The 12,905-nt window shown below is 35.4% G+C and overlaps 1 protein-coding gene and 1 long non-coding RNA gene across 8 annotated transcripts in view; one reads left to right on the top strand and one right to left on the bottom strand.

Annotated features, from left to right (window-relative positions):
• The window catches only part of LOC118165636, a 25,539-nt gene extending 20,544 nt beyond the window's left edge, over positions 1-4,995 (top strand). The window contains exon 3 of the long non-coding RNA XR_004750151.1: positions 4,985-4,995. This is a non-coding gene — a long non-coding RNA (uncharacterized LOC118165636). The remainder of the gene's footprint in view (positions 1-4,984) is intronic.
• Positions 1-12,905, bottom strand: part of KCNIP4 (potassium voltage-gated channel interacting protein 4) — a 429,982-nt gene that overhangs the window by 45,344 nt on the left and 371,733 nt on the right. For 5 of the 7 annotated variants that reach the window (XM_035323824.1, XM_035323819.1, XM_035323823.1 and 2 more), the window contains one exon: positions 3,242-3,366. In XM_035323824.1, coding sequence (XP_035179715.1) covers positions 3,242-3,366 — 125 coding nt within the window. Of the gene's footprint in view, positions 1-3,241; positions 3,367-8,532; positions 8,635-12,905 lie in introns of all 7 variants that reach the window. The other 2 variants (XM_035323818.1, XM_035323817.1) reach the window with 1 other exon arrangement.

The following is a 12,905-nucleotide window of genomic DNA, read 5'->3' as shown; positions in this document are numbered from 1 at the left end:
TTCTTTTCTTTTCTTTTCTTTTCTTTTCTTTTCTTTTCTTTTCTTTTTATACAGTGATATTGTTGAAGAGATGGTAAGACAGGCAAACATCAAATGAAAACCATAAAGAAGAGAGGTCGGATATGCACATTTTGACAGTATCATGTTAAATATGTGTGCCTGTGTGTTCCATTAAATCTTTCAATGGATTTTCTACCCTAGAGGAATGGTTAAGCAGATTATCACAAAGCACAGAATGGCTGATGTTGACAGGGACCTCTGGAGGTCATCTGGTCAACCACACCGCTCAAGCAGGGCCACACAGAGAAGGTTGCCTGGGACCATGTCCAAGCAGCTTTTGAAGATCGCCAGTGATAGAGACTGCAAACTCTGGGCAACCTGTGCCAGTGCTCAGTCACCCACACAGTAGAGAAGTGCTTCCCGAAGTTCAGAGACAGCCTCTTATGTTCCAGTTTCTGTCCATTGTCTCTCATCCTGGCACTTGGCACCAGTGAAGAGAGCTTGACTCCATCTTCTTTGCAACTTCCCTTCAGGTATTTATAAACATTGTTAAATCCTCTCCAAGCCTTCTCTTCTCAGAACAGTCCCAACTCTCTCAGCTTTTCCTCATAGGATAGGTTCTCCAGTCCTGTCATCACCTTTGTGGGCCTCTGCTGGGCTTTCTCCAATATGTTTCTGTCTCTCTTGTGCTGAACTGAGAAACAGCCCTGAACTGAAACAGCAATACGTGTGGTCTCACCAGTGCTGAACAGAGGAGAAAGATCACCTTCCTCAACCTTTCCAACAACACCTCCAGGTCTGCCAAGCTACTTTCCAGGTGGATGACTCTCAGCACATATCAATGCATGAAGCATAAAGCACTTGGGGTGAAAATATTGGCAGGATAGCATTCAGCTGGATATTAAAAGAGTGAGTGAGAAGAGAGGTAGCCTATGACAGACAATGATCGTTGTCAATGATCTTAGCCAATGATCTTTGTCAGAGGGAGAGCATTTAAGCACAGCCATGAGAGGCACTGTAATATCATCCTATATAAATGTCTACCAAAGCTGCTCAAACTGTTTTTGGTAAAACCTAGACAGGTGACAGGAAAATGAACTCACATAGACAAGCTGCTCACAGAGCTGAGGAAACCAGACCTAACCACTCTCTGAAGAGATTAGGGAGCTGCAAAAATAGGAAACTGCAAATTTTGCAGTAGAAACAGAAAAATATGAGAAACAAAATAAACCCCAACTCATCTGAAAGATTTGTAACCCTTCATTTCTGAAGCTTGAACGTTGGGTTAAGTAAGACTTCTGCTTTAAACTGATTTGTAACAGTCACCATCCCTGGACATGTTTTACAACATTTTTGAAAGTAATTGATATATTTGCGATTACATTAAACAAAAAATCTGAGTTTTTTGTTCATTAGCTCAAAATAGTCAGATATTTATATCTATGTGCAGATAAAGAAATGAAACACTTGAGAAGATATATTACTATCAAAACTCTTTTGATGTAAGCAATACATCCTAGAACACAGAAGTATATGAAGAGCTGGCATTCTTCCTGGAACAAATGTATAAGAGTAATCAATTAAAATACTTCCTTATAACGTTCTCTTTTGCCATGCCTCATTTTATGCAGAGAAGCATCAAGGTTCTTTATTTCTGAGACACTCAAAAATAATGATTCCAACAAAATAGACAGAAGGTGTATTTTATCCACTCTGTTTTTACCTTTTTTCCTTAGATAATTAGGGATATTAACTCATGATTTGAAATACCTTGAGAATACTGTCATTAACTGGGGAATGTTCTCTGGTACCCCGAGGAAATGAAAAGCTTTTAAGAGCAATCACTGTTAATCACTAACATGCCAACATTATGTACCTTCTGGAAATGGGGATGATGTATAGCCAGGACACATTAAGTGACTATATATTTTACTTGCATTGTGAGCTTTCAATAAAAATATTGTTTTAAAATATCCCTTTGCACAGCATGCTTTCACTACAAAATACATGATATCTAAGAATAAATCATTGGTAATTCTGTAAAATATACACTTCTTCTTCTACAAGCTATTAAAAATTTTCTCTCTGATTCCATAGTTAAGCTTCACTGTGTTTTAGCCTTATAATACTTCATTACACAATTTCATTTAAGTAGTAAATGCCAAGGGCAAGATGAAGGCCCTTATGTAAGGGCAAAAGAAATACTAAATCCAAAGGTGATAAATGCAATTATCATGCAATTTACCTTCAGCTCAGCAGCAGACTTAGTAACTGTACAGTTGCTGTACTCAAATCTGACTTCATAGGCTATATTACATTCTGATGATTTGGAAGCCATTGCTATTATTCAAAAATGTTAATATTAAATATTTTCTATGTAATGTTAATTGCATGTAATATCTTATAAAGGTATTAATCAGATGAAAGATAGAATAAAACTGAAGAAAGAAATAGATATATATTTGGATAAAGCAATTTTTCTTGTGTATAGTGTTCATCACCATATATACGACATCAGGGTAGGTCTCACTTTTGGTAAAGAGCCATGCTTAGTATAGAAATTAATAAAACTTAGTAAAATCTTTTTGTGCCATATTTCCTTGCTATTCCAGCTATGGGAACCTCACATGCCAGCACCAAGCCCAGAGGCACAGGACAGCAAAAGCACATTGGCAAAGGAGGCAGATTGTATCCATGGACTGGGGCCCTCAGTGGGGATCCTACCCAGTTTAAAAAATAGGGTCTGTTGATAAGGCACATATATCAGCAATAAATCACAAATAATGACTCCCGATAAAGGGATCTGACAAATTCACAGACTTGTAGAGCTAGGAAAAACACAAGTCATCCACTGATGTCCACCTAACAAAAAGATCCTCTAGTGTAGTTTTAGCCAATTGCATCTTGTGATAACTCTTTTGTAGAAAAAAATCAAATCTTTCCTCTAAGTGACCAAACTTTTCATGACTAGTTTTCTCTCCCATTATTTCAGCTTTTGCCAAACAGCCCCAACACAATCTGTCCTTGTACAGTCCTACTTTACTAACTTATAATTAATCTTCTGGATGATTTCTGTCTGTATCTTTCAGCCATTAAACAGACCAATTGTTGCAGATTGTTTCCACACTTGATCAGGCATGCAGCATTTAAATACTGAATCCCAAAATCTCTGTTGCCAGTCATTCTAAAACTGCTGCGACTGCAGTGGCCTAACATGTAAATTGAAAAATGAAGTGCTTACATTCTTGAAACCTCTATATAAGATCTGAAGTTCCTTCTTTGTGAATTTACTCTGTGCTTCCAGCAGCTCAAGAGCTTCAGGTCTATGTCGTACTGTGGCCATTTCCATTTCATCTTCTACAGTGTCTGCAGAATACAAGAGACAGAGAAGGAAGGCTCAACAAGAAATAGAGGATGTAAAAATGACTATCCATTGTAGGAAAATAAGAATCCTTAAATGACATTAATTTAAATAATAGCTTTTGCAGCATTTAAGATATGTTAATTTTGATCTCAAGGGGAAAGGGTATCTATCAGCTTCAGTGGCTGCACAGAATGTGGAACAGTGGTGATAATCTGTTGGTCTGGATATTATCACAACATACGTATAAATAATAATAAACTGGGAAGTGAACATTCTTCAAGGACATGAATGACACATTCAGTATGATTTTGCTGTTTCTACAACTCTCTGAGCAACAAAAACAATCTTATAAAAACTCAGTGTCACAGCAATACTGACATTTTTCCCTTGTTTTATTACTGGAAGTGAATTCACTGTATTAGACTGGGATTCCCAGTGCTCTTCTTTTATCATAAAGTTGTACTTTCTAAAGTGTGTGAGAATAATATTGCACATTCAGTAGTAGACCTTGCTTTGAGTACCATATAACAAACCCTTTTGGACAAACATGATTATTCATGGAGAGCAGCCTTAGCAGGGAACTTGAGGATTTTAGTGACCTCATCATCAAGAGAATATGAATGTAAATATACATGTTTAGGGCTTAAATAAATGTGGCCCTATAAAGATGACAGAAAGCAATACATTTTTTCCTGGTAGAGATTAAATGTGAAAGTTAAAGTCAGTGGAATAGATATAGGAATTTACAGTATCGTTTTTTATTGATTGATTGATTGATTTTAATATGGGGGTACCAGACATACACTAGACCAAAAATTTGAGCATTAAGCAGGCATTAAGCATAGGTTATACAAAACTTCAGACAAATTTAATCAAATCATTTTCGCCTTCTGTTTGAAGAGTTAAACCAACTACAGAAATGTAACTTGAGCAAAACCAAGCACGTATAATTTTTCACTTCTACAACGGTGAAAATATGTATTTTATTTAATCAGTGTGGAACTCCGCATTCTTAAAATAAACTTTTATTTTGTTCAATTTTCATAAGATCACAAAGAAAATACACCATTAAAACAGTGTTATGATTATATCTTCACATATATTTGTTCTGCTTCAGTGCAGTAATAATAACTTTCAGCTGCTTGGGAGAAATCTGGAGTTATATTTCAAACAAAAACAAAAAATGAACAACCTTGGTATAGAATCAGACAATCATGGAATGGTTTAGGTTTGAAGGGACCTTTAAAGATCTAGTTCCATAAACCCTGCCATGAACAGGGACACCTTCCATTACAGTAGGTTGCTTAAAAATTATAATCGTAATACATAAAATATTTGAACAAATTAAAACAAAAACAACAACAACAACAACAATAATAATGTAGGACCATGTCTCTTTTTCCTGTCAAAGAGATGTTGCTGTTGGCAGTCATCTCAGAAATGTAAGGATTAAACAATTATTCCAGGTGTGGTAAGTAAAAAAACAGACGTTAAAAAAAGTGGGTCCCACTGCCTGAGAGCCTTCCAGTGATTGGCTTCCTACCCTAAATCCCAAGACTAGGTGTCCACCTCAAACTCATCAACCGTGAAATATTTCAGACAAGATGACCAACGAATGAGTGATAACTATAGCTTCTGCCTTTACCAAATTAGCAAGAATCATTTAATAGTTGTAATTACAAGTGCAAGATGAAAGGCATGGTGTAAGATAGAAAAAAGAACCTCATAAATACTTGATGGCTTCTCAAACCTGATTCTTTGAACATCATTTTCTCTTGACAGTGTGCCTTGAGTACATTTATTTTATTCATTAAAGCTGTCTCTGTTAAAACTTTTCAGCTTACACTCAATGCAGAAAGATTTATTAGAATAAGAAATACAGTGCTAATCTGTTTAAATGACATGTTTGCAAATGCCTTAATATAATGTTAAATTAATTCACTGAACCAGACTGCAAATTCACAGAACCCTCTGCATTTTATAACTCTTCTGAGAGACACGATAATTTTGTCTGGCTCTGTACTTTAGCTTTTACCAAGTCATTAGTTATCAGTGTAAGCATTACAGAGAAAGATATCTGTAGGAGAAATGAAACACAGTATCTTTCATTTAATCTGACAGAAGGTATTTTCCAATTCAGTGTAACCCATAATTTTATCTGAGAATGTCCATTTTGCATTGGCCTATGAGCAAGCAATATCATGGTTCTCTTTTGTTCATGGTTCTCTTTTTTGTGTCAACTATTTGTAGGTTGTCTCAGATGACTCAGAGACCACCACCATCTTTATGAATAATTCTACAGTAAATGCTATCAACAACAACAATAAAAAACAACAACAAAGAAACAACTCTCACAACTTTACATTGTACTTATGATGCTTGATGATAGTCTTGATCAAGATTATAAGAACATTTCAGCTCTCACCTCTAAAAAGAAAGTTTCTGTCATGCTGCAGTGCAAAGGGTGAGTTTTGAAAACCCTACCCTTATAGATAAAATTTTAATAAAGTCAGTCCAGGGTTAACAAACTGTCATCCCAATATGGGGAATGTCTAGCAAAGTTCTTGAGCTACATTTTAATTCTGGCTGAGAACATCCAAGGTTTATTTTGTAAGGTTATTAAAGCTTTTCCATCATGTTTTAAAGGGATCTTTTATATTCATTATAAAGTCCCTGTAATAATGTCATGCTTTAAATATGCAGCTGAGATTTTTTGTCAGCTATCAGTGAACACTAGGTGCTTATGCTAAACTGACAAAAGAGTCAACCCAAGAATAAATATTGTTCTCATTTGCTTATTTTTTATATGACAAAAGTTATATGGAATTTAAATGGGCTACTGTTTAGAAAGAAAGTGACTTAACTGGAAACAAGCTCTCTATTTGTGAATCATCTGACTACCTAGACAGACATCTATAAGTTCTTCATGAAGCTAGATCAGTAGAGGTAATAACTGTAAGGCTAGAAAGTTAAGGCCTTATTTATTTATTTATTTATTTATCCATCCATCCATAAAAGGTATATTTATCCATATATGTCAACTGAGAAAGAGAAACAAGTTCATATTCAATTCTTTATATATTAAATACATATTCTTATTTATGTCATTGATGAATATCTTTCTTCCAGTAGAGACAGTTTTTTAAAGTATTTGCCAAAGGAACTATGCTTTGAACCTTTCATCATTCATTAAATTACAAAATGGTAAAATCAATGCAAAACCCAGACATATTCTTCAAATAATGACTGCTGGAGAAGCAAGTCCAGTCTTAGGGTTCAGTTCATATATATAAACATTTTCCACATGCATTTCCCTGCACAAACCCCAAATGATATGTCCCCTAGTTATATAATAGTTACATGCACATGCATTTCAAAGCCATTCAAAGCCATTATTGAGTCTAGCCCTTTCTGTAGCATATGCTTTTAAATATTTAACTAAGGAAGGATAGATTTAATTTTAGGTTTAACAAAGCAAAACACACAAATAAGAAATAGCACTCCTTGAGATGCTTTGTTGAATGGGAATCCTGAAATAAGTTTTTCATTATTATTCAAGTAATTTTTTTCTGCACATATTCATAGAAAGTAAGCACAGAATTGTAAATTCAGGGTTTACATTCTTTCAACAAAATACTTGTTTTAAAAATATTCCCTTTAAAATTTTTAAAGAATTTGTATTATGTGGTTGTAATTGTAGGTAGTGCTGACTTCATTCCTAGTATATCAGAATGTTGTTTCTTCCAAACCAGCAGAAATCAAATAGCACATTATGTCAAAATAGGATAATAACAATGTTCACCTACAATTTAATATAATATTTTCATGTAATATAATAGTCTCATTTAAAACAGCATTTCATTATTTACAAGAGCACTGAGGAAAATACTGACTGTATCTTCTCTTTCTACTATGTGGTTTTCAAATATGAAACATTTGATGCAAGCTTTACTTTGACTTCTGGCTTACAAAACACTCACAGCTTGATTATGCATATTTTGCATGGTCAAGTCTATTAAGACTGATTCTAAATATTTTCATGTTACCTGTGCAGACTAAAATGTTGCATAGTGCTTTTCATCTTTGAGATCTCAAATAGTTAGAAAGGAAAGAAAACACCACAGTCTTCTCTATGGAAGAGCATGTGAAAGGCAGTGAAATGGAACAGCAGAAAGAAATCCTGTGTCCACATTACTGAAGTCTTAGCACTTAATAAAGGGCCTATGTTCATAACCTAGTGGCCTCAGGTTGTCCCATGATCACTGGAGAGAGGGAACTGCTCTTGGAGGCTTTTCTTGCCTTAGATGATCAATATGCTTTATCAAGAATAGGATAGGGGAAGCATGGGGACCATTCAGCTTCTATTTGTAGGTGCTCAAATTAGTGCATAGAATTAAGACAAATTAATCTATACTGAATTGGGCTATTTTAGTATCATTTATAGAGGTCAAATGATATAGGAAGATGTTAGTATTATTGCTGTAATTTCTATCTAGGTATATATGGATGGATGGACGGACGGACGGACGGACAGATGGATCTGTCTGTCTGTCTCTTCCCTTTTATCTCTCTGTTAGCCACCCAGGAAGGATCTTATTTTCTTACAGCATAGGATCAAGACAGTAAAGGAAATGTCAGTGTGCTTGTCCTTTAAGTACATTGACATACTTTATTTTCGATCTATTTTTTTCTTTTCCCCAGACACATACTTTAGGTCTCATTCCCTTTACAGTTTGATGTTACACAGTCAACTTGCAGAACCAAGCCCTTCCTCCCAGATCAGTTATGCCGCTATTATTCTGTGTACTGACTGTACATACATAAATATACACACACATACACAAAAAGCTACCACTTTGTAAATGCATTGAGATCAGGCTTTTAACTTCACCAGTAAAACACTTTTCAGCTAGGTTGTTGAGTGTAAGTCCCAACCCAGCAGCTTGTGCACAGCAGACCCTGGCACTGGTATCTTGCCAGCATATTCCACACAGACAAATCTATTACCAACCCACAAATCTGTTCATCACTCCTTTTTAAACCTCAATAGAGCATACAGTTACTTCAGCAGATGACTTTCAAATGAGCAGTTAATGAAAGTATAAATTTTGATGCATGCAAACCTAAAAAAAAAAATAAAAAAAAATCAAATGAAAAATAAAACTTGCTTTGAGTAACAGGAGATGTCGTTTTGGCAGCCGAGCAGGGCAAGAGCTTCATAAGTCGCTCTTTAATGCTGCGTTTGGTACTGTTCTGAGCGTAGAGGAAACCTAAAAAATACATTACCAGGACCGTTAATATAGTCTTGAGAACAATTTCTGTACATGCTGAAGAGTTTATCATTATAGCAGTATCCTGATAGGAAAAGGCCAAACAGACAGCAGCCATTCTGAATTGCAAAAGGCAACCAAAATTTTTGAACAGGACAACAAAATCATTTTGTGCTTGCATATTTCCAGCAAAGGGGATATTTTGTATATGTGCATCTCTGGAAAAGTTCTTATAATCCCCTTAAGTTATAAGCCACTTCAAAACATCTAACTATGGTATCAGATTATATATTTGAAACAACACAAGGAGAGAGTGTTTGTAAAGATTTTAATGCTAAAATATTTTAAAGACTTTTAAGTCTATTTAATTACTTATTTGATTTTTAGCCTTAGAGTGAAAAACAACCAACCAACCAAACAACAACAACAACAACAAAAATAACATAAGTACAACTTCAAAGATATCTTTTGTTGTCCTTTCTGGCAGTCTTCTACTTCCAAGCCTGAGTTTTCCCATATCATCCATTCAGGAATTGTGATAACCAGCCTGGTACTTTTGCCTTTTCTGAATATTAAAATATCAACCATGATGTGCAGCCAGTCTTCCTTTTCTTTAATATTTGTCATTCTGCATATATATAGCTATAAGTATTATTTAGGTTTTCATCTTCAAATATGGCTGAATAGTTAATGTTTGTGTGCCATAAAGTAGGTCAACAGTATTATTCTTATTTACTACAAAGGAAATTGTCAGAGTAAATGCCTGTGACATCTAACTAACCATTTCGTACTGAATGGTTAATACAAGCAAACATCTCCTGGCTGGATATTTGCAGTAAATGACAGACTTAACATCTGTAAAACAGCTGACTAAATGATTTGTGTTCCTGGGAAAAGTAAAGCTTAGTTGGAACAGTATGCAACTCCTGTACTTTTCATCTGAACTGCAAGTTGTCAAACATAAACACTGTTCTGTGATGACTCTTGCTACAACAGCTAGAATGCAAATCAGATGGGGCAAGAAGCGGAAGACAAGACTGAGTTCCTGTGCTAGTGGTGCAGTCACCAGGATTAACCCAGGTTATTCTAGCTGCTGCCCTTTGTTGAGTACTGGTATTCATGGCATTACATGGAATGTCCTCTCTGTCACCAAACTAGACCGAGCAGGAACCTCCCACACTTAACACCAAGTGCAGCTTGCAAGGAATCCTGAAAAAGTATGTACTTTACTTGGGGACAGAAGGAGGGAATGAGAAGGCTTTAAAGATACTAAAAGTTGTAAATGAAAGAAAAATATTTGTCAGTTTGTATACAAATAAAATATTAGAGAAAAATAAATTAAAATAAAAAAGAGAAAAAACAGGATGACTCAACCAAAGCCCTAAGAAATCAACCAATTCATAAAACCGTAGACTGGCTTGGGTTGGAAGGGATGTTAAAGATCATCTAACTCCAATCTTTGTTGATGCAGCCCAGGATGCACTTGGCCTTCTGAGCTGCAAGCACATTATTGTTAGTACACAAATTCTGCCTCCAAGAAAACTCCAGCTGTGGCAAATAGAAGAAAAATCCAGTTTCAGAACAAGGTCAAATGAACCTACATGAATTCATGAATTTATCTGGAAATGTAAAAACTATTTATTACAAATAATAAGAATGAATACACTTATTATTTGTAGCAGCTAACTGTCGGCTCAACTGAGAATCATGCTGCAGGTAAAAGCATAAAATAAAAGACTATGTGATCTGATGGGTATCTTAAATTTCACTTTATTTTACTTGTTTTCAAGCTCAGAGCCTTAATTAAGCAAAATTTTTTACTACTTCCATGCTCACTCAAGAGATCACAGAACTTAATGGAAAGAATATGGGCTTTGCTGTGGTATGAGCAAGGTCAAAAATAAAACAACGTGGGAGAAAGTAATATCAGAGAAGTAACAGAGTAGAACAGTATAATTTTTATACTCATTTTTGGCAACTCTTTTAAAACCTTAAGACTAAGAACAGAGCAGAGGCTAAGTGGCATATCTTTTCATGGTACAAGGGAGCACTGTGATAGCTTTTTGCTCCCAGTAAATAAAGTGAGTTGAATCTGCAGCTACTGCAGTCCACTTTCATGACCTCCCCAGTACTACTTTTATGTAGTACTACTAGAGTACTACAACTCTTATTGAGATTTTTCATGAGTAAAGGACTCATGCCACAGAGAAAGTATGTTGGGTTCTGGACCTGTGCTGAGCTGGTGTTTAATACATGTTGAGACACTAAAAAATGCTAATTAAGATGGCATACTGTAATCATTTCAGTAAATTTTGTAGCTGTTTGCTCAGCTTAAAATAGGCTGTGGAAAAACTGTGATGACTAAGACTCTAAACTAGACTAAAATTTACTGTAGTAAATTTTACGTAGTAAGAGATTAGTATCTCATCATTAGCTTTCAAAATGGATATTCATGAGGATGTGGAGAGCCATTAAGCACCAATGAACTGATAATGACAGGCTGATGTTATTTCATTTTAACTACTATATAACGGAATAATATTAATTCTTAGCCTGTGAAGAGATATTCAGAAACTGAATTTTCCAAAATTCTTCTTGATTTCATTTGTTTAATAATGTGTTGATTAGAGATTTCATAGCTGTTATCCCTAGCCCAATCAGCCACAAACTCCTCTTTGCTGTGTGACACTTCTATTCAGGTTAGTTAACTAGGGCTCCTTGCTCTTTAGTTTAATAATTTGTTCTTCTGTAATGAAAGTTAAATCCCAAGAAACATTTTTCCCCAGAATTCACTGTGGGAGTGTCCTAAGACTCATCTCCATATCACACCACCTGGATTTTTTTTTTATGGTCCCAAGAGGTGCTCACACTTCATATAAACTTCTGTAACTAGAGCATGGCTTACATTTAGGCACTGCTGTACTGATATACGTGCTGTACATACATAGATTTTAGGTATACTACACATATACTATACATGCTATTTAGCATGATTTATATCTATAGATGCAAGTGATAATAAAGCAATTGTTTAAAACTCTGATTTAAAGAGATGTAAACCACAGAACTGTTCTACTATATGAAGAACAGTATAGTACAGATAGCACCATGCATACACATAACCAATACAATTGCTTTATTAATCACTATTTTTAAAAATCATACTTGGCCAAAAGCATCCAAATCGTTGTGTTGTGTGTGATGTCATCACTCCAATATCACAACATTAACAGGCTGTTGTAGATATGACACTGCTGGTTACAAAAAATATACACAAAGAAGCAGAGAAATTTTTACTCTTGAAATAAAAAATTGGTGTAGTCACAAAAGAGTGTAAAAGATAAGGAAAAAAGATGTGCTAGGGTATAAAAATGATGCATTATAAGTTATGACTGACTTATAAATTACCATATAATTGTAATCACAATATATCTATACCTAGACTAGACCTATCTTAAGTCTTTACATGTTTATTTTCTTCATACATATGATCTCTCCATTAGAAAGGCAGTATATACTGCATACTATCCTGCTGTTATAGAGACAGGTCAAACTACCCCAGGAAAGAATATCAAGCCAAGGGATTTTTCAGGAGTTTGCAGAGGCAAAATATATCTCTTTCTAAATGCAATTGTTTTCCTTTCAAACACTTTGTCATCAGCACGAAAACAAGAGCAGGTAGCCACTTTTTGTTGGTAGAGACTTCTACTCAGCAGAAGAGACTTCCGTCTGTCTTGCATCCACAGTAAGTGCTCAAGGTGGACTGTGACTGCTGTGGTTGCCCTTCCTTCAAAGTCTTGCACACCCTTTCTTGCCCACAACAAATTCCCTCTGTTTGAAGCAGCTCTCTACTGCCTTGCCTCCTGGATAATTGCTGACTTTCTATAATGGGATCTGAGTGAAAACTTTCAACCTGGAAGCCACACTCATCTAAGTACTTAAAAGAGCTTTTGGGATTGACAATCATCCTATTTAAGAGGAAGTTCAAAAACTAGGAAGAATTACCGCAACAAAATCCTTCCTCAGTGTCACTGAAAGAGAAAAGTCACCTGTAAAACTGACTCTTTTTCACACTCTTCCATTCATGGATTTTTACTTCTCTTTACTTTCTATATTTTGCAAAGTCTCCCTACTTTATTTGGCAAAGCCAGCTGATAAGCTTCCACTGTTTAAGACTTGCTCCACTTTTTACTCAGTAGTATTTGCAATACACTGGCCACATCCCATGCTTCAGCAGTACAGCTAAGCTACCAGTAGTGCTAGAGTCTGCA

The sequence above is a fragment of the Oxyura jamaicensis genome, chromosome 4, assembly GCF_011077185.1.
Source record: "Oxyura jamaicensis isolate SHBP4307 breed ruddy duck chromosome 4, BPBGC_Ojam_1.0, whole genome shotgun sequence".
Lineage (NCBI taxonomy): Eukaryota > Metazoa > Chordata > Aves > Anseriformes > Anatidae > Oxyura > Oxyura jamaicensis.
The sequence above is the reverse complement of the archived record's forward strand: the minus strand, read 5'-3'. Positions and strand labels throughout refer to the sequence as shown.